The sequence below is a fragment of the Gobio gobio genome (genome assembly GCF_949357685.1).
Source record: "Gobio gobio genome assembly, chromosome: 1".
Lineage (NCBI taxonomy): Eukaryota > Metazoa > Chordata > Actinopteri > Cypriniformes > Gobionidae > Gobio > Gobio gobio.
This window is the reverse complement of record NC_137097.1, coordinates 86,393,967-86,413,772: the sequence shown is the minus strand read 5'-3', so window position 1 is coordinate 86,413,772 and position 19,806 is coordinate 86,393,967. Positions and strand designations below refer to the sequence as shown.

Below are 19,806 nucleotides of genomic sequence, written 5' to 3'. Positions count from 1 at the left end.
GAGTGTGTGTGGTGTGTATAGTGTGTGTGTGTATAAGTCACCTTCCAGCTAGACCAACCCGTTACGGGTAAGCCTCAGCCGCTTTAATGTAATTTCTGTGTGTTGACAAACACTCTTATACCGACTTGAGTGAAGCTCTGCATTGCAGCGGTAACCGGAAAGTTATCTATTCATGTGACCTAATAAATTCATTTTTGTACCGATATCCACGTCTCTTTGCCTTCCATGGTAACGAACCTGTGCCCTATTTCCATTGGGTAGTTATTTCCCCTTTCTCTAAAAAGGGGTGGCGTAGTCAGCTTATTATTTAGCGTTACCACCAAGGAGTTGGTGTATGTATCTCCTTGCTCCCCACCGCCCCGCCACACCTAGTCAATTTAATTAATATTTGCTTTGTTTTGTTTTTTGTAATGGTGATTATTTTGTCATCTATTTTTTTACTTTTTTTGCCTCCTCAGAGGAAAGGCCTTGGATCACTCGTGCAGCTTCTCTCCAGTGTGGATCCTCTCGTGTGTTTTCAGAACTGATGACTGACTGAATCTCTTGTCACAGTGTGAACACTTGTAAGGTTTCTCTCCAGTGTGGATCCTCTCGTGTGTTTTCAGACTTTCTCACACACTGAATCTCTTGTCACAGTGTGAACACTTGTAAGGATTTTCTCCAGTGTGGATCCTCTCATGTGTTTTCAGATATGATGACTGACTGAATCTCTTGTCACAGTGTGAACACTTGTAAGGTTTCTCTCCAGTGTGGATCCTCTCATGTGTTTTCAGATATGATGACTGACTGAATCTCTTGTCACAGTGTGAACACTTGTAAGGTTTCTCTTCAGTGTGGATCCTCTTGTGTGTTTTCAGATATGATGACTGACTGAATCTCTTGTCACAGTGTGAACACTTGTAAGGTTTCTCTCCAGTGTGGATCCTCTCATGTGTTTTCAGATATGATGACTGACTGAATCTCTTGTCACAGTGTGAACACTTGTAAGGTTTCTCTCCAGTGTGGATCCTCTTGTGTGTTTTCAGATATGATGACTGACTGAATCTCTTGTCACAGTGTGAACACTTGTAAGGTTTCTCTCCAGTGTGGATCCCATCATGTGTTTTCAGATATGATGACTGACTGAATCTCTTGTCACAGTGTGAACACTTGTAAGGTTTCTCTCCAGTGTGGATCCTCTCGTGTGTTTTCAGAACTGATGACTGACTGAATCTCTTGTCACAGTGTGAACACTTGTAAGGTTTCTCTCCAGTGTGGATCCTCTTGTGTGATTTCAGATGTGATGACTGACTGAATCTCTTGTCACAGTGTGAACACTTGTAAGGTTTCTCTCCAGTGTGGATCCTCTCGTGTGTTTTCAGACTTTCTGACACACTGAATCTCTTGTCACAGTGTGAACACTTGTAAGGTTTCTCTCCAGTCTGGATCCTCTTGTGTGTTTTCAGATATGATGACTGACTGAATCTCTTGTCACAGTGTGAACACTTGTAAGGTTTCTCTCCAGTGTGGATCCCATCATGTGTTTTCAGATATGATGACTGACTGAATCTCTTGTCACAGTGTGAACACTTGTAAGGTTTCTCTCCAGTGTGGATCCTCTCGTGTGTTTTCAGAACTGATGACTGACTGAATCTCTTGTCACAGTGTGAACACTTGTAAGGTTTCTCTCCAGTGTGGATCCTCTTGTGTGATTTCAGATGTGATGACTGACTGAATCTCTTGTCACAGTGTGAACACTTGTAAGGTTTCTCTCCAGTGTGGATCCTCTCGTGTGTTTTCAGAACTGATGACTGACTGAATCTCTTGTCACAGTGTGAACACTTGTAAGGTTTTTCTCCAGTGTGGATCCTCTCGTGTGTTTTCAGATATGATGACTGATTGAATCTCGTCACAGTGTGAACACTTGTAAGGTTTTTCTCCAGTGTGGATCCCATCATGTGTTTTCAGATATGATGACTGACTGAATCTCTTGTCACAGTGTGAACACTTGTAAGGTTTCTCTCCAGTGTGGATCCTCTCGTGTGTTTTCAGATCTGATGACTGATTGAATCTCGTCACAGTGTGAACACTTGTAAGTTTTTTCTCCAGTGTGGATCCTCTCGTGTGTTTTCAGATATGATGACTGACTGAATCTCTTGTCACAGTGTGAACACTTGTAAGGTTTCTCTTCAGTGTGGATCCTCTCATGTGTTTTCAGATATGATGACTGACTGAATCTCTTGTCACAGTGTGAACACTTGTAAGGTTTCTCTTCAGTGTGGATCCTCTCATGTGTTTTCAGGTATGATGACTGACTGAATCTCTTGTCACAGTGTGAACACTTGTAAGGTTTCTCTTCAGTGTGGATCCTCTCATGTGTTTTCAGATATGATGACTGACTGAATCTCTTGTCACAGTGTGAACACTTGTAAGGTTTCTCTTCAGTGTGGATCCTCTCATGTGTTTTCAGATATGATGACTGACTGAATCTCTTGTCACAGTGTGAACACTTGTAAGGTTTCTCTTCAGTGTGGATCCTCTCATGTGTTTTCAGGTATGATGACTGACTGAATCTCTTGTCACAGTGTGAACACTTGTAAGGTTTCTCTTCAGTGTGGATCCTCTCATGTGTTTTCAGATATGATGACTGACTGAATCTCTTGTCACAGTGTGAACACTTGTAAGGTTTCTCTTCAGTGTGGATCCTCTCATGTGTTTTCAGGTATGATGACTGACTGAATCTCTTGTCACAGTGTGAACACTTGTAAGGTTTCTCTCCAGTGTGGATCCTCTCATGTGTTTTCAGATATGATGACTGACTGAATCTCTTGTCACAGTGTGAACACTTGTAAGGTTTCTCTCCAGTGTGGATCCTCTCATGTGTTTTCAGATATGATGACTGACTGAATCTCTTGTCACAGTGTGAACACTTGTAAGGTTTCTCTCTAGTGTGGATCCTCTCGTGTGATTTCAGATATGATTACTGACTAAATCTCTTGTCACAGTGTGAACACTTGTAAGGTTTCTCTCCAGTGTGGATCCTCTCGTGTGTTTTCAGATGTGATGACACAGGAGTCACGTGATGGCAAGCTGGGAAGTGGCAGCACGCTAGAGCAGTGCTCTGTGACCCACCATTAATTACATTAGTTAGTATATATTTCGCAAATTTAATCAAACTTCGATAGATAACTTACTTTTTACATGAAGCATCCGACAAACAACAAAATGACATCGACCAAGCAACCATTTCGAGGGGTGCAAACTCGTCTGAAAACAACGATCCCAGAAGCTAACGATTCACCGTCACTAGAGTCAAGCAGTCAAACCCCTAACTGGAAAGATCTTTTCGCTGAAATTAGTCAAATGAATGCTACTTTGCAGGGGGTAGCAAGTGATGTGATAACTATTAAAGCGACTACTACTGAGCTTAAAGAGGCGATTAGTTCCGTACAGGCCAGACTCGACGAAGCCGAGAATCGCATCTCGCACGTGGAAGATTCAACGAATCGCCTGACTGATGATACTGAGAGGATAGCGAAACTTGTGGACGAACTCTGGAATAAAGCTGAGGATCTAGAAAATCGCAGCAGGCGGAATAACGTCAAAATAATCGGCCTTAAAGAGGGGAAAGAAGCAGGCTGCAAAATGAACGAGTATGTCCTAAAGATCCTGTCAGAGGGGCTCGGGTTAACGGGGCCGGAGTTCGAGATCGAGCGGAGTCATCGGAGCCTCGGGCCAAAGCCTAATGATGATCAACGTCCTCGGGTCGTGCTGGTGAAATTTCTATGTTATACCGCGAGGGAGAAACTCCTGGCAGCAGCGAAAAAGAGCAGGGGATTTGAATGGGAGGAATGCAGGCTTTCCATCTTCGAGGACATGTCGAGGGAGAGAGCAATGATGAGGAAAAAATTCTCCGCAACGAAGAAGTTACTCTGGGACCGTGAGGTTCGTCACTCCCTGGTTCATCCAGCCACTTTGAAGTTTACTTGGAAGGGAAAAAAGTTGAGTTTTACTGATCACATGGAAGCGGAAAGATATATAAAGGAGCACATCCAACTACAAGGAGGCGACAAGTAAATTGCTGTGACTGAAAAAATGTAAGTCGAAGAATTATACGTTGTTGGAAAGGTGGGTCGGGAAAAGCTTTTCTGTCTTCCCGAGTCAGCGAGGGCGCGCTGATTGCGAGCATCTCGGACCAAATGTGTGACCCAGAAGTGGGCTCACTGCCCCTTAAGGGCAGTGTTTTGAGTTTAGTTTTTTCTCCCTTATTTGTTTTGTTTTCTGTATGTTTTTCAAGGTTTCGTTGTTCACAAAAATGTTGGAAGTTAAATAATTGGTTTTCTATTAGAAATGACTGTGGGTATAATACCAGTTTATATGTTATAGGGTTAATTCTTATTTATTTTTGGAACTTAACAAGCAAGTTGCATTGGAGCACAACAGGTGCACAGTTTTACACAGTGTGTGATGGATAAACAATGTATAAATATCATATCTTGGAATATAAAAGGCTGTGGGTCACCTGTTAAAAGAAAAAAAATACTTTCTTATCTTAAGATCAGAAAAACTGACATTGCCTTTTTACAAGAAACACATTTTAAAGATGAAAAGGAAGCTTTGAAACTTAGACGTGACTGGGTCGGACAAGTGTTTCATAATTCTGTGTCAAGCAAGAGGAGTGGAGTAGCCATACTAGTGATGAAGAAAATACATTTTGTTTTGGTGAATCAACACAAGGACAAGGAAGGTTGTATACTCTGCATAGAAGCAAAGCTCAACAATGTTAAAGTAGTTTTTTGTAATGTATATGCACCAAATAAGGAGGAGCCTGAATTCTTTCATGAGGTAAACAAAATATTAGCTAACCTTGAGGGACATGTTATACTTGGAGGTGACTTTAATCAAACTGTGGATGGCATCCTTGACAGAAGTCAAAACAACATCAGATCAATCCCTAGAGATAGGGCTGCTATTTACACTCTTAAAAATGACAATGGATTAACAGATATTTGGAGACTGGTCAATCCACGAGAACGGGAATACACATTCTTCTCAAATTGTCACAAGACATTTTCAAGAATTGATTATTTTCTGATCTCCAACACTTTAATTGACTCTGTTGCTGACTGTATAATTGGAGTAATAGGATTGACAGATCATGCACATGTGGAATTAAAATTAGAAGTTCATGTAGATTTTAAGAAACGGGGGAGGTGGAGACTAAATACCTTTGGCTGGAGGATAAGGTCTTTGTAGATTCATTGCAGGATGACATAAAGATGTTCTTTGAACTTAATATTGGGTCAACTCAGAGATTAGCAACAGTATGGGATGCCTATAAAGCATTTATCAGGGGAAAATGTATTGCTTATGCAAGTAAGAAAAAAAAGAAAGTGTAGGAAAAGTAGAACTTTTAGAAAAACTAATTAGGGATCTAGAAATGGAATTGGTGCAATGTTTTACAGATTTTAAATTTAAACAGCTCTGACAATAAAAATTTGATCTTCATGAATTCTTTAATAAAAAAGGGAAAAATGCATTATTTAGATTGAAGACTAAGTATTATGAGAGTGGGGAAAAAGCTGGGAAACTCCTTGCTAGACAGATAAAGCAACATGATGCATGTCATGTCATACCTGCAATTAACGAGGGCAATGAGGTGCTCACCTCCAACAAAGAAATTAATAGGGTTTTCAACCAGTACCATTCTAAACTGTATACATCAGAATCCACTTACAGTCAGAACGAGTTGAGAGACTTTCTAGCTAACATTACATCGCCCACTTTAACCCCTGACGAACGAGCTTCAATAGATCAACCTATAACACAAGAGGAGGTCAGAACTATTATAATGTCTTTGAAACCTGGAAAATCACCAGGCTCTGACGGATTCCCAGTAGAATATTATAAAAAGTTTGTCGATGAGTTGACCCCAATATTAACTGAGGTATATGCAGAGGTACTTGAGAATGACATGTTGCCTGACAGTTTTAATGAAGCCTTAATATCACTCATACCAAAACCGGATAGAGATACAATGGATCCTGCTAATTACCGTCCCATAAGTTTATTAAATGTAGACTGTAAAGTGTTAACAAAATTATTAGCCTCACGAATAGAAAGCATTTTACCTAAAATTATACACAAAGATCAGGTGGGTTTTATTAAAAATAGATCTTCGTCTGACAATATGAGAAGGCTATTACATCTCATGTGGATGAATCATTCTAATCCAGATCCCATTGCTGCAATATCACTTGATGCGGAAAAGGCTTTCGATAGGGTGGAGTGGGGGTTTCTTTTCGCGGCTTTAGAAAAATATGGCTTTGGTTTAGGTTTTGTGAAGTGGGTTAAAATTCTTTACTCCAATCCTAAAGCAGCTGTAATAACTAATGGTATAATGTCACCCTTTTTTAATTTATCTAGGTCTACCCATCAAGGCTGCCCTCTTAGTCCACTACTGTTTACATTAGTTTTGGAACCGCTTGCTTCAATGATTAGAGAGGAATCAAGAATTAAAGGTGTATTTGCAGGGGAAAGAGAGCATAAATTATTGTTATATGCAGATGACATATTGCTAGTAGTTAAAGACCCTGCATGTTCCTTACCAGTACTCCTTAATATGATTGAATCTTATTCTAAATTTTCAGGATATAAAATCAACTGGCATAAGTCAGAGACTATGCCAGTATCTGCATTGTGTTATTCTTCCTCAGTCAGCGCATTTAAGTTTAAATGGATGAGTAAAGGGATTAGATATTTAGGTATCCACCTAAGCCCTAATTTAGAGAATATATTGAATTTGAATATGATACCTTTGTTGCAGAAAATACAAACAAAATTAGAGAGTTGGAAGAAAATTATGTTAACTTTGTGGGGCAAGATTAATATAATAAAGATGTCAATAGCGCCACAGTTTAATTATATAGCCGGAATGGTCCCTGTTACTATGCCTCACCAGATATACAAGCGATATAATGCTATGATTAAGAATTTTTTGTGGGAAGGTAAAAGACCCAGGATTGGTGTTAATAAATTATGTTTGCCTAGAGATAGGGGGGGTTTAGCATTACCGAATGTAGAGCTCTATAAAATAGTATTTGAAATGTCTAAGCTCACTAGACACTGGGAGGGAAATGATTTAGATTCAGATTGGGTATTAATAGAACGACAACTTACGTACCCTTTTCGGCCAATAGAGGCTTTTTCACAAAACCCACAGGGGAATTTACAGCATAATATGTCCAATCCAATATTGCTTAATTCTAAAGAGGTTTGGACAATCATCCACAGAAAATGTACGATTTCTCACGTGTCAGCATTACTCATCAGTGTGGAATAATCCTTATGTTAAGGTAGGGGGGAAAACCCTGTTTTGGGGACAATGGTTTAGAAGCGGAATACGTACTCTAAAGGATTTATTTAATGATGATAAGCTCCTATCCTATACTAATTTAAAAGACAAATTTAATTTAAAAGGCCGGGATCACTTCTGGAAATATTTACAGATTAGAATCTGTTTGGTGGCAAAGGTTTCAATGGGACAAGAAAAGAATGTTTTAGAAACATTTTTTGAACTACCAAGACCCCTTCAAAAATCATCTAAATTTTATCAACTCAGTTTAAGGATTGGCGATAAGAACTGTCAAAACTTGACACTGGCAAAGAGACATTAATAGTGACATAGATAAGGATACTTGGAACAGAATTTTGTCCTACAGTGGAAGGTACGTAAAGGAAGCAAGAGGTAAATTTATCCAGTATAAGGTATTACATAGGTATTATTATACACCAATGCAACTTTTTAGAATGGGTTGTCTGATTGATAATAAATGCTGGAAATTTAAACAAGAAACTGGCACATACATTCATGCTCTCTGGCACTGTTCAAAGATCCAACCTTTTTGGGAAATTGTGTTGAAATATCTTGGAAGATGTTTGGGATTTGACCTCCCACTTTCATCAAGGATTTGTCTTTTAGGAGATAAATCTGAGATTCCTCAGATTAAAAATAACGAATTTTCCCTTATTACTGTGGGTGTGATCACGGCAGTATGATTGATACTCAGATTTTGGAAAGATATCCAATGTCCTTCACTTAAAATGTGGATTGAATCTATGATAGAGAATGTATCATATGAAAAAATGTTAGCTAAAATGAATGGAAATCACATGGATGTTGACATGTGGGAGAACTTTATTTAGACTGTTACTTCAGGCATGGATCTAGCATCAGTCACCCTTTGAAGTGACTTGCTTACCCTGTTGTGCTTCTAAGTGTCATTTCTATAATTATTATTATTCATTATAATTACTTTTGCTTATTTTGTTGTGTATACCATGTATTTAGTTATTAATTAATTTTGTACTGGTATGTTTTATGAAGAAAGAAAACCAATAAAAACTTCATTTTCAAGATGTGATGACACACTGAATCTCTTGTCACAGTGTGAACACTTGTAAGGTTTCTCTCCAGTGTGGATCCTCTCATGTGTTTTCAGACTTTCTGACACACTGAATCTCTTGTCACAGTGTGAACACTTGTAAGGTTTCTCTCCAGTGTGGATCCTCTCGTGTGTTTTCAGACTTTCTGACACACTGAATCTCTTGTCACAGTGTGAACACTTGTAAGGTTTCTCTCCAGTGTGGATCCTCTCATCTGTTTTCAGATATGATGACTGACTGAATCTCTTGTCACAGTGCGAACACTTGTAAGGTTTTTCTCCAGTGTGGATCCTCTCATGTGTTTTCAGATATGATGACTGACTGAATCTCTTGTCACAGTGTGAACACTTGTAAGGTTTCTCTCCAGTGTGGATCCTCTCGTGTGTTTTCAGACTTTCTCACACACTGAATCTCTTGTCACAGTGTGAACACTTGTAAGGTTTCTCTCCAGTGTGGATCCTCTCATGTGTTTTCAGATATGATGACTGACTGAATCTCTTGTCACAGTGTGAACACTTGTAAGTTTTTTCTCCAGTGTGGATCCTCTCATGTGTTTTCAGATATGATGACTGACTGAATCTCTTGTCACAGTGTGAACACTTGTAAGTTTTTTCTCCAGTGTGGATCCTCTGGTGTAGTTTTAAATGGTTTCTGAAATAAAAGTCTTCTCATACTCAAAGCACATGTACTCTCTCACACCAATGTGTATTTTCTGATGTGTGTGTAAACTTTGCAGCAGTGAAAAACTCTTTCCACACACAGAACATGAATGTGGCTTCTCCTTCGCATGAACTGTCAGGTGTTTTTTAAGGTTTGATGGACAAAGAAATGTTTTTTCACACTGATCACACTTGAACGGCTTCTCTCCGGTGTGGATCCTCATGTTGTAACACCTATCCCTTTAACCCTAGTTTAGGTATTACATGTAATGAGGGAACAAACAGACCAAACTTGCTCATGAGTCAAATGTATTAAGCATAACTACATAGCACACACAGAGTTATCATGATACCAATACTTGTTGGTCAACCAGTTAGAAACAGGGAATAACAAACAGTCCAGCACCGTGTGAAGCGACAAAGGACCATCTTGTCACTTAGGCTAGAGGTGTTGTAGGGTTATCTGATGCGTGGGATCCAAAACATGACGCTTTCAGTCCAGTACTGCAATTATCACCTTTATTTGTCACAGTTACGATGCTCAAACACATAGTACTCCTCATACCCACTCCTGACACGGTCAAAAATTGTTTGCTTCCCTCATTACACCTGACCTCACTTCCTCTCTGGCTACCTATATCCATTAAACCCACACTCCACCCGGTGTCTAACAGTGGAACTACAACAGACATATAAATAAAGCATAATGGCTCTTACACCACGCATCACAGCCTTTCCTTAGGATCAGTTAGTACCATACGTTTGTCCCAGTCTTTGTTCAGTTGAAGGATAAATTGAGAAAACAGTACTGGTTCCCCAGCCAAATCCAACAGGAAGAGTAGGCCTCAATGTCTTAAATATAGCTGTGTTACAGTCAAACAGTAGATGGAAGTCCATTCTCTTAGTTCCATCTTCTCAGTTGTATAATCCACCAATTACTCCATATATGCCCAGACCCTAACCCTAGATGAGCTTTGAACTATAAAGTTCCTCAAACAGGGTAAAGACCATGAGGTAAGTATCTCCATGAAGGTAGAGAATCAACTTCCTCCTGTTTCTTCTTCTTCTTCTTCTTCTTCTTCTTCTTCTTCGTTTTACGGCGGATCGCAAACAAATACGTGCATTACCGCCACCTATGTCAGAAATGGACCATTGACACTTCCTATATTCCTATAACCAACATAAATTCCCCTTATGTACCCGCATAGAGACATCATCGAATTTCATCCGGCGCTGCGTGTTCAGCTCCTCCGTCCACTCTCAGCCCCCATGACAGGAAAAAAAAAAAATTCTAAATACGCTTATTTAACCCAGTACTTCCCAAATAATCTACTAATAAATTTATTATACATTTTGAATAGTCAACTTTACTCCTATATTATTTAATTCCTCCTTCAACTCTTTCCTTTCAACCTTATATCTCCTACAGTGCATTATTACATGTTCAACTGTTTCACTAACTTCACATACCTCACATAAACCTGTTGGATGCTTACTTATTAAGTGCAATGTACTATTCAATTGTACTGCCCCAATCTTAGTCTTGTAATCATATTCTCTTCATTCCTACTCCTACCTGATATTCTTCCCTTACCCACTGTTGACTGTATTTGATGCATATATCTACCTTTTAGTTCATTGTCCCAATACTGCTGCCATAATTTAAGAATATTCTTTTTAATAATTGATTTAATTTCTGACCTGCTAAATAAAATCGGTATATCTACTATTTCTCGTTCTATTGCCTTTTTTGCTAATGCATCCGCCTCCTCATTACCTCTCAACCCAATGTGAGCTGGAACCCACAAAAACTGTACCTCTAAATTAGCTTGTTTAATTGAATATAATTCTTGAACTATCTCTATTACCATATCCTGTCTTGTTTCTGACTTCATCTCCTTCAAACTTATTAGAGCTGAACTACAAACTGAACATATTACTGCCTTGGATATTTTAACTTCCCTAATCCACCTTATTGCCATAATTATTGCAAACATCTCTCCAGTATATACCGATAAACAATCTGATATCCTTTTATTCGTATACACTTTAACCTTTGGAATAATGAATGCAGAACCCACATGACCAGTTTTTGAATCTTTTGAAGCATCTGTAAAAATGTGCATATATTCCCCATATCTTGACCCAATATACTCCCATACATTATATACTTCTGTTTCATATGAACCTTCCTTTTGCCTTTTTTCCAATAAACTTAAATCTACTTCTGGTTGGGGCATGATCCATAATGGTACTCGAGATAAAGGAATTATTGGAGCATATCCAACCTCCTCCAATCTCATATCTCTAACCAATTTCCTCACACTCCATCCAAAACTATTACACTCTCTCTTCTCATATTCCCAACTAGGACTCATTACTTTCCTTGTCGGGTGTTCCTCACTCTGACCTTTTAAATTTGCCCAATAAGATGCCATTAATTGCTGTCTTCTTATCTGCAAAGGCATTTCACCCATCTCTACCTGAAGAGCCGAAACTGGAGAAGTTGGAAATGCTCCGCAGCAATTTCTTAGTGCTTGAGACTGAATTCTCTCTAATTTAATTAAATGAGATTTATTTACAGAACCATATACAATACAACCATAATCAATTATAGATCTTATCATAGATATATATATATAGTTTTTAAGGCCAATCTATCTGCTCCCCATTCCTGACCTGAAATACATCTCATTACATTCACTACACGCTTACATCTTCCCACCATTTTTCCAATATGCTCTCTCCAAGTTAATCTACTATCAAACCAAACTCCTAGAAATCTTACTATACTTACACGCTCTAATTCTTTTTTGTATAATTTTAACTTAACATCCACATTCCTCCTCATTTTAGTAAAAAGTATTATTTTTGTCTTTTCCACTGAAAACTTAAAACCATTTTCCCCTGACCACTTTTCAATTTCATTTAGCACACTTTGCAATTTCTATATGTAATAATCTATATTCTTTCCTCTAAACCAGATAGTGGGATTGTTACACTGGGACATGTGGTTGATCTGTGTGGACCTAATTTGATCGACACTGCAGGTCTAGCCTCTCACGTTGGAGTTAGATCGATCAGGATCATACATAAAATGCTCAGCACTTGGAAGTGTGAACTGACAAAGACTGAATTATCCTTGCTAAAAGACTACTGTAATGGACAATGTCAACCAGTTGTTGATGATTCTTTTCCAGCATTGACTCTATTTCCTGATTTTAAAGACTGTACTGGTCAACTGTTAGAGTCCAGAGAGACTCTCACAAATGAATTTGATGACATGAGAGGTAAAACGATGTATGAAATGCTTGTAAAACTGTTAAATAAAGGCAAACTAAGTGGTCGAGCTGACACTCCTTGGAGAGCTCATCTGGGGCTTGACAATGAGGTCAGACCAGTATGGAGAGCGATTTACAAACCACCGTTGACCAAGAGGGTAGGGGACCTACAATGGAGAATCCTACACGGTAGTGTGGCTGTCAATGCTTTCATATCCATCATTAATCCTAATGTAAGTGAGGAGTGCCCTTTTTGCTTGCAGAGGGAAACAATTTACCACTGCTTTTTGGAGTGTAGCAGACTGTGCTCTTTTTTTCAGTTGTTGCAAGAAATGTTCATGATGTTCGGAGAGAAATTTTCTAAGCATCTATTTATTTTTGGTTTTAGTTACAGTCAGAAAAGGAGAGCGAAATGTCAATTGTTTAACTTTGTACTTGGTCAAGCAAAAATGGCTATCTACATTAGTAGAAGGAATAAGATCGAAGAATCTGTAGACTTTGACGCAAACACTGTTTTTGTTAGAATGGTGAAAGCTAGATTGAAAGTTGATTTTGTTTTTTACAGTACTACAAATAATGTAGAGGGGTTCATAAACATTTGGTGTCTTAAAAATGTTTTATGTTCTGTTGTGGAGAATGTCTTGTGTTTTGGGAGCGCTCTGACTTGAATCATGCTTTGTTTTTGTTTTTTCACTTTGGGAATTGATTTCCTTGTGTTGTAGAGAACTCTGTTTTGAAAAATAAAGAGATTTTAAATCTCAAAAAAAAAAAAAAAATCTCTCTCTCTCTCTCTCTCACTCTCTCTGTCTCTCTCTATCAGTCAGACTCACTGTTGTGGACGATGTCCTGCATCTTCTTCCAGACTCTGAACGGCAGGTTGCCCAAGTACCGTGGCACATGAATCAAAGCTCCAGAAGCCATCTGTGGATCCGGCTGTGAGCTCTGGACTCTGGAAGAACATTCAGGAGTCAGAACTGCAGTGGCTTTGGATCAGAACCAGAGAGACCAGAGACAGGAGCAGATCACTCACCTTTCCTTTGAGACTGGAAACTCCTGCAGAACAAACACACCATTTATCATCAAGAACTCAATCAATGAACCAATGATCAACCAATGATCTGAAATCAGACCTTCAGAAAGCAGACGTCACTGGCTCTCATCATCTCCTCCATGTCTTTGATTGTGTGTGAAAGAGCTGAGATGTGTGTGTTCATCTCCTCCAGCTTCTCCTTCATCATCTGCTTCTTCTGCTCCTCTTCCTCCCTCAGTGCAGTGATTGTAGCTTCTTCTTCATCTCTGAGAAACTGATGAAGCTTCTCAAACTGCTGTTTAATCTGACACACTGTGTGCTCAGCTTGAGCCTGAAATCACATCACATTCACGTCAATCATCTCCATCCACACACATCAACACTTCACATCATTCATATCAGAGAGAAACTCCCATACCCGACATATAACGGCTCCAGAAGCAGACGCTGCTCGTCATTTACAGAAATAATCAGCTGAAATATATCAAATCATAACTGTATATAGAGATCCTACAGCTGTGATGAAAATAAGTCTTGACTCTGTTTCCTCACCTTGATGTGTTGAGCTGTTTTCTCAAACTCTACTTTAATGTTTTCATTGTGTTGAAGTTTCTCCTGTAAGGACTTCAGTGCTGTATTGAGCTCCTCCTAGAATTGAACAGAAATACAGCTGAAGCTCAAGCATCAAGAAAATGATTCAAAGCACAGAGTAAATCCACCTCTGAACGCCTCAGAAAAGCTCAACTCAAGTTCTGGGGTCCTGACTTGAACCCGATTGAGATGATGTGGCAGGACCTTAAACAGGCAGTTCATGCTTGAAAACCCTCCAATGTGACTGAACTAAAGCAGTTCTGCAAAGAGAAGTGGGTCAGATCCAGCAGAGCACTGTGAAAGACTGATCTCCAGTCAGTCTCGGTTACGTATCTAACCCTCGTTCCCTGAAGGAGGGAACGGAGACTTTACGTTAGTTACTGATGGAATGGGGGTTTCTTTTAGAAGCCAATCACCTTCGAGTTCTACAAAACGAGCCAAAGACAAAACAATGCCTTGGGTCACTACTGTCGCCGTTTTGTCTGAACGGACCAGTATGTGCTTGTCCTTCTGCACTGTTTGGAAACGATGCAGGGCTAGACGTACGGCCAGCAACTCTAGGCAATTGACATGCCATAGGAATGAGGTCCTGTCTAGGGAGCCCTCAATGGGGAGCAGGCTGAGGCATCTGAGAGGGTGGCTGGGTGGAGGCAGCAGCTGGCCGCCGGGGCAGAATGTTTGATGGCCTCAGTCTGCTTTTGTGCGGCCGAGAACTTTTGGGCTGAAGTCCTCGACCACCCTGCCAAAGAGCCCAGCCTGAGAGACAGAGGAGTTGAGGAACATGGTCTGCCAGGTTGAGCCATGAATGGCGTTCCTGGACCACACAAGTGGACATCACCTGACCGAGAGAGCGTGCAGTAACCTTCAACACCTGTAGGGTGAGGTCGGTTGCTGAATGCAACTTCTGCATTAATGCAGGGTCAGCACGGCATGCTTCTGAGCACCCTGGCCTGGTGGACCTGCAAGATGGCCATAGCATGCAGGGCGGACACAGCCTGGCCCGCAGCTCTGTAGCTCTTCGCCACCGGAGTAGACAAAAACCTACAGGCCTTGGGCAGGTGCTTTGGGTCACCACACTAGGTGGAAGCGCTCTGAGAGCATAACTGCATCGTTACAGAATGTTACACTGGGGGGACGCCAGTGTACCCTTTGACCGCGGCGCCATCGAGAAAAGTGAAGGCGGAGGAGGCGCGATCGCGGAAAGTTAACGGGAACTTCCACGGTTTCGAGACCTCCTCATGCACTTCCACCACAGGACGAACCAGCGACCTCACCCAGCAACACCACGGGTTGATTTTTGTTTGAACATCTACTATTTAGTATGAGACACAGAAACAGAAGAATTGAGGAGGGGCAAATAGTTTTTCACAGCACAGTAAATGTTCCTGAAGATGAGTAAAATGAGAAATACTGAGTGCATGAATGTGAAATCTGTGTTTATGACTATTTATTGTTCTTTCCATGAGAAACAATTGACATTTGTCTTACCTTATATGATGAAACCACTTCACTGATGGGTCTGAATTTATGATTGTCATGTTGTTGTGAAGTAAAGCACACTACACACACCGGCTGTTTGTCCTCCAGACAGAAGAGTTTGAGTTTCTCACTGTGTAAACTGCAGATCTCCTCAGATCCTGATGAACGCCTCTCATTTCTCGCCTTCAGGAACGACTCACACAAGTTCTTTAACGCCAGATTAGTTGGAGGATTTTGATTTGAGGATCTTCCCCTGCAGACGGGACACTCCTGAGTTCTCTTGGTTCTCCAGAACTGTTGAAGACACTCTTTACAGAAACTGTGACTACAGGATAAAACAACAGGAGCCTTGAAGATTTCACAGCACACGGGACAAGAAAGCTCTTCTACAGACAGTGAATCCATTCTCACTGTTTGAGCTCCAGCAATCTGAACTTTATTTTCCCTTCCTGAACGACGGCTTCAAACATGAATCACAATGAGAATCCCAAAGATCTGCTGTCTGTTCAGAAACAAACTTCACAAACTCCTTCTGTAAAGAGTTTCTATTCATTCTCCACTGATCGCTGATTCTTTATTGCTGTTGAGAGAGAGAGTCGGTATGACAGAAAGGAGCAATAACAAGTCAGTCTCTTCCTGGTAAGTGTTGTGAGAGGGAGGAGTTCATGATCACCTGTGGGTGTGTTCAAACAGGACAAACAGGAACAAGATTTCCTCAGCTTGTATTCAAAGTGAACTTGCATTGAAACATTAAAATATAATGTTATAAATCATTGGATAAAACACAAAAGAACAATGATAAAACAAAAATATTAACAAATAAATGACCTCAAAACCCTTATAGTGGCTACTCTTGCTAAAAGCCGCTGAGAGACTAAGACAGAGATGATATGCATTTGTGACACAGAATATAATATATTGCTGAGGCAAAAATTATTATTAAAAAATCATTATTTTGATGGCTTTTCTTTATTGCACAGACTGATATTTCATGATGGGATAAAGTTTTGTGGTAAACAAAGAATGCATCGTCCCTGCTCACTCCCTCTCCCTCTCAATCAGTGAACAGTTCACTAATATTCACATTACAGATTGTGACGGCTAGACGACTGGGTCAGAGCATCTCCAAAACTGTAGCTCTTGTGGGGTGTTCCCGGTCTGCAGTGGTCAGTCTCTATCAAAAGTGCTCCAAGGAAGGACCTGTGGAGAACCGGCCACAGGGTCATGGAGGACCAGTGGAGAATCGGCCACAGGGTCATGAAGGACCAGTGGAGAACCGGCCACAGGGTCATGGAGGACCAGTGGAGAACCGGCCACAAGGTCATGAAGGACCAGTGGAGAACCGGCCACAGGGTCATGGAGGACCAGTGGAGAACCGGCCACAGGGTCATGAAGGACCAGTGGAGAACCGGCCACAGGGTCATGAAGGACCAGTGGAGAACCGGCCACAGGGTCATGAAGGACCAGTGGAGAACCGGCCACAAGGTCATGAAGGACCAGTGGAGAACCGGCCACAGGGTCATGAAGGACTAGTGGAGAACTGGGCACAGGGTCATGGAGGACCGGTGGAGAACCGGCCACAGGGTCATGAAGGACCAGTGGAGAACCGGCCACAGGGTCATGGAGGACCAGTGGAGAACCGGCCACAGGGTCATGAAGGACCAGTGGAGAACCGGCCACAGGGTCGTGGGCGGCCAAGTTTCATTGATGCCCGTGGGGAGCGAAGGCTGGCCCGTGTGGTCCGATGAAACAGACGAGCTACTGGAGCTCAAACTGCTCAAGAAGTTAATGCTGGTTCTGATAGAAAGGTGTCAGAATACACAGAGCATCTCAGTTTGTTGTATATGGGGCGGCACAGCCGCTGACCAGTCAGGGTGCCCATGCTGACCCCTGACCCTGCCCAAAGCACCAACAGTGGCCTGTGAGCATCAGAACTGGACCACGGAGCAATGGAAGAAGGTGGCCTGGTCTGATGATCACGTGTTCTTCAACATCACGTGGATGGCCGGGTGCGTGTGCGTTGCTTACCTGGAGAACACATGGCACCAGGTGCACTATGGGATTGTGCACTATCAACTTGCTTGAGGTCTTAAATGACAGTTTTACAAATGGTCATTTGCCTTTGAGCTGTCCTTACCCTTCTACCAAAAAAGGAGACCTTACAAAAATTAAATGTTGGAGACCAGTGTCAGTGTTGTGTAGTGATTATAAGATACTTTCTAAAGCCCTTGCTAATAGACTTGCAGGGGTTTTAGAGCAGGTGATTCACTCTGACCAAACATATTGTATCCCGGAGAGGTCTATTTTTGATAATATATCGTTTATCCACGATATTTTTGACTTGACAAAAATGAAAGAGTTTGATGTTGGCCTAATCTCTTTAGATCAGGAGAAGGCCTTCGATAGGGTTGAACATCAATATCTTTTAAATACTCTTGAGGCTTTTGGTTTTACTAAAGATTTTGTGGGAAAAGTTAAGGTTTTATATAATGATATTGAAAGTATTCTTAAGGTTAACGGTGGCTTATGTGCTCCTTTTAAAGTGGAAAGAGGTGTAAGACAGGGTTGTCCTCTGTCTGGTATGTTATACTTGATTGCAATAGAACCTCTTTTATGCAAGGTTAGAGATAACATAAAAGGTTTAAGTTTACCTTTTTCTGGTAAAACTGTTTCACTATCCGCTTATGCTGATGATGTAGTGGTTTTAATTAGTGACCAAACGGACATTGATACAGTGGTAAATATTTTAAATGATTTTAAAGAAATATCTTCAGCTAAGGTAAATTAGGCCAAAAGTGAAGCGATTTTGGTCGGACATTGGTTACAGGGCGCACCAAAGCTCCCAAACGAATTAAGCTGGTCTACGGAAGGTTTTAAATATCTGGGTGTTTTTCTGGGAGATGATTCTACTGTTAAAAAGAACTGGGATGATGCCTTTGAAAAAGTTAAAGGCAGATTAAGTAAATGGAAGTGGCTGATTCCAAAGATGTCATACAGCGGACGCACTTTAATTATTAACAACCTTGTAGCGTCTACTTTGTGGCATCGTTTGGCATGTGTTGACCCTCCTCTGTGTTTACTCTCTGATATTCATAAGGTTTTAATTGATTTTTTTGGGGGATTTTTTACACTGGGTATCCCAAAGTGTACTTTTTTTAATCTAAGGATGAAGGAGGACAGGGTCTTATACATGTGCAAAGTAGATGTGCAGCTTTTCGAATGCGTTTTGTACACAGACTTTTATATGGATCATCCAATTCAAGTTGGAGGGTTGTTGCTTGTGAGATTTTGAGGAGCTTGGGAGGATTACATTTACATTTACATTTAGTCATTTAGCAGACGCTTTTATCCAAAGCGACTTACAAATGAGAGCAATAGAAGCAACTAGAACGGTCAAGGGCTACAGTATGCAAGTGCTGTAACAAGTCTCAGTTAATCTAACACAGAATACACGACAATTTTTTTTTTATTTATTTATTTTTTTTTTAAATAAATTAGACAGACAGAAAATGAATCGAATGGAATGTTAAGTGCTATTCTTGATTGGTTAGGTGCTGCTGGAAAAGACGTGTCTTTAGCCGTTTTTTGAAAATGGCTACAGACTCGGCGGCTCGAATTGAGATAGGCAGGTCATTCCACCAGGTGGGGGCAGTCCAGGAAAAGGTCCGTGAGAGTGATTTCATGCCTCTTTGGTATGGCACTAAAAGGCGTCGTTCACTGGCAGACCGTAAGCTCCTGGAGGGTGTGTAAGTCTGAACAAGCGAGTTTAGGTATATTGGTGCAGAGCCAGTGGTTGCTTTGAAGGCGAGCACCAGTGACTTGAATTTGATGCGAGCAGCTATTGGCAGCCAGTGGAGACTGATGAAGAGAGGCGTGACGTGCGCTCTCTTCGGCTCGTTAAAGATCACCCTCGCCGCTGCGTTCTGGATCAGTTGCAAGGGTTTGATAGTGCATGCCGGAAGGCCCGCTAGAAGAGCATTACAGTAGTCCAGTCTGGAGAGAACAAGAGCTTGGACCAGGAGTTGTGTGGATTAGGTCCTGATAAGTCTCTTTTTTAGATGGATCCCCCAAAGATGAATACATTGAAGGCATCAATTTTTTACCAGAACGTTTTTAAAGTCTGGAACTTGTTTAATGTTAATATCAGACAAAACTCAAGTTTGTTTTGGTTACTTCAAGAACCATTGATTTATGGAACCCGTTTTGAAAATGCTGTAAACAGTTCTATTTTCCCTGCAAACACTGGACTATTAATTAAAAAGCATTTACCACTTTGTAATGTTGTCATTCCTTTTCACAACACTTAAAAGACGTTTAGGGACTGAAGACGCCAAGTGATGAA

General features: G+C 40.8%; 1 protein-coding gene across 2 annotated transcripts in view; it reads right to left on the bottom strand.

Annotated features, from left to right (window-relative positions):
- The window catches only part of LOC307132212 (nuclear factor 7, brain-like), a 222,040-nt gene extending 205,938 nt beyond the window's left edge, over positions 1 to 16,102 (bottom strand). For both annotated transcript variants that reach the window (XM_079826383.1, XM_079826384.1), the window contains exons 1-5: positions 15,474 to 16,102; positions 13,947 to 14,042; positions 13,495 to 13,725; positions 13,395 to 13,417; positions 13,195 to 13,313 (exon numbers count right to left, since the gene is read on the bottom strand). In XM_079826383.1, coding sequence (XP_079682509.1) covers positions 13,195 to 13,313; positions 13,395 to 13,417; positions 13,495 to 13,725; positions 13,947 to 14,042; positions 15,474 to 15,869 — 865 coding nt within the window. In that variant the 5' untranslated portion in view covers positions 15,870 to 16,102. The remainder of the gene's footprint in view (positions 1 to 13,194; positions 13,314 to 13,394; positions 13,418 to 13,494; positions 13,726 to 13,946; positions 14,043 to 15,473) is intronic.
- Positions 16,103 to 19,806: the final 3,704 nt, after the last annotated feature.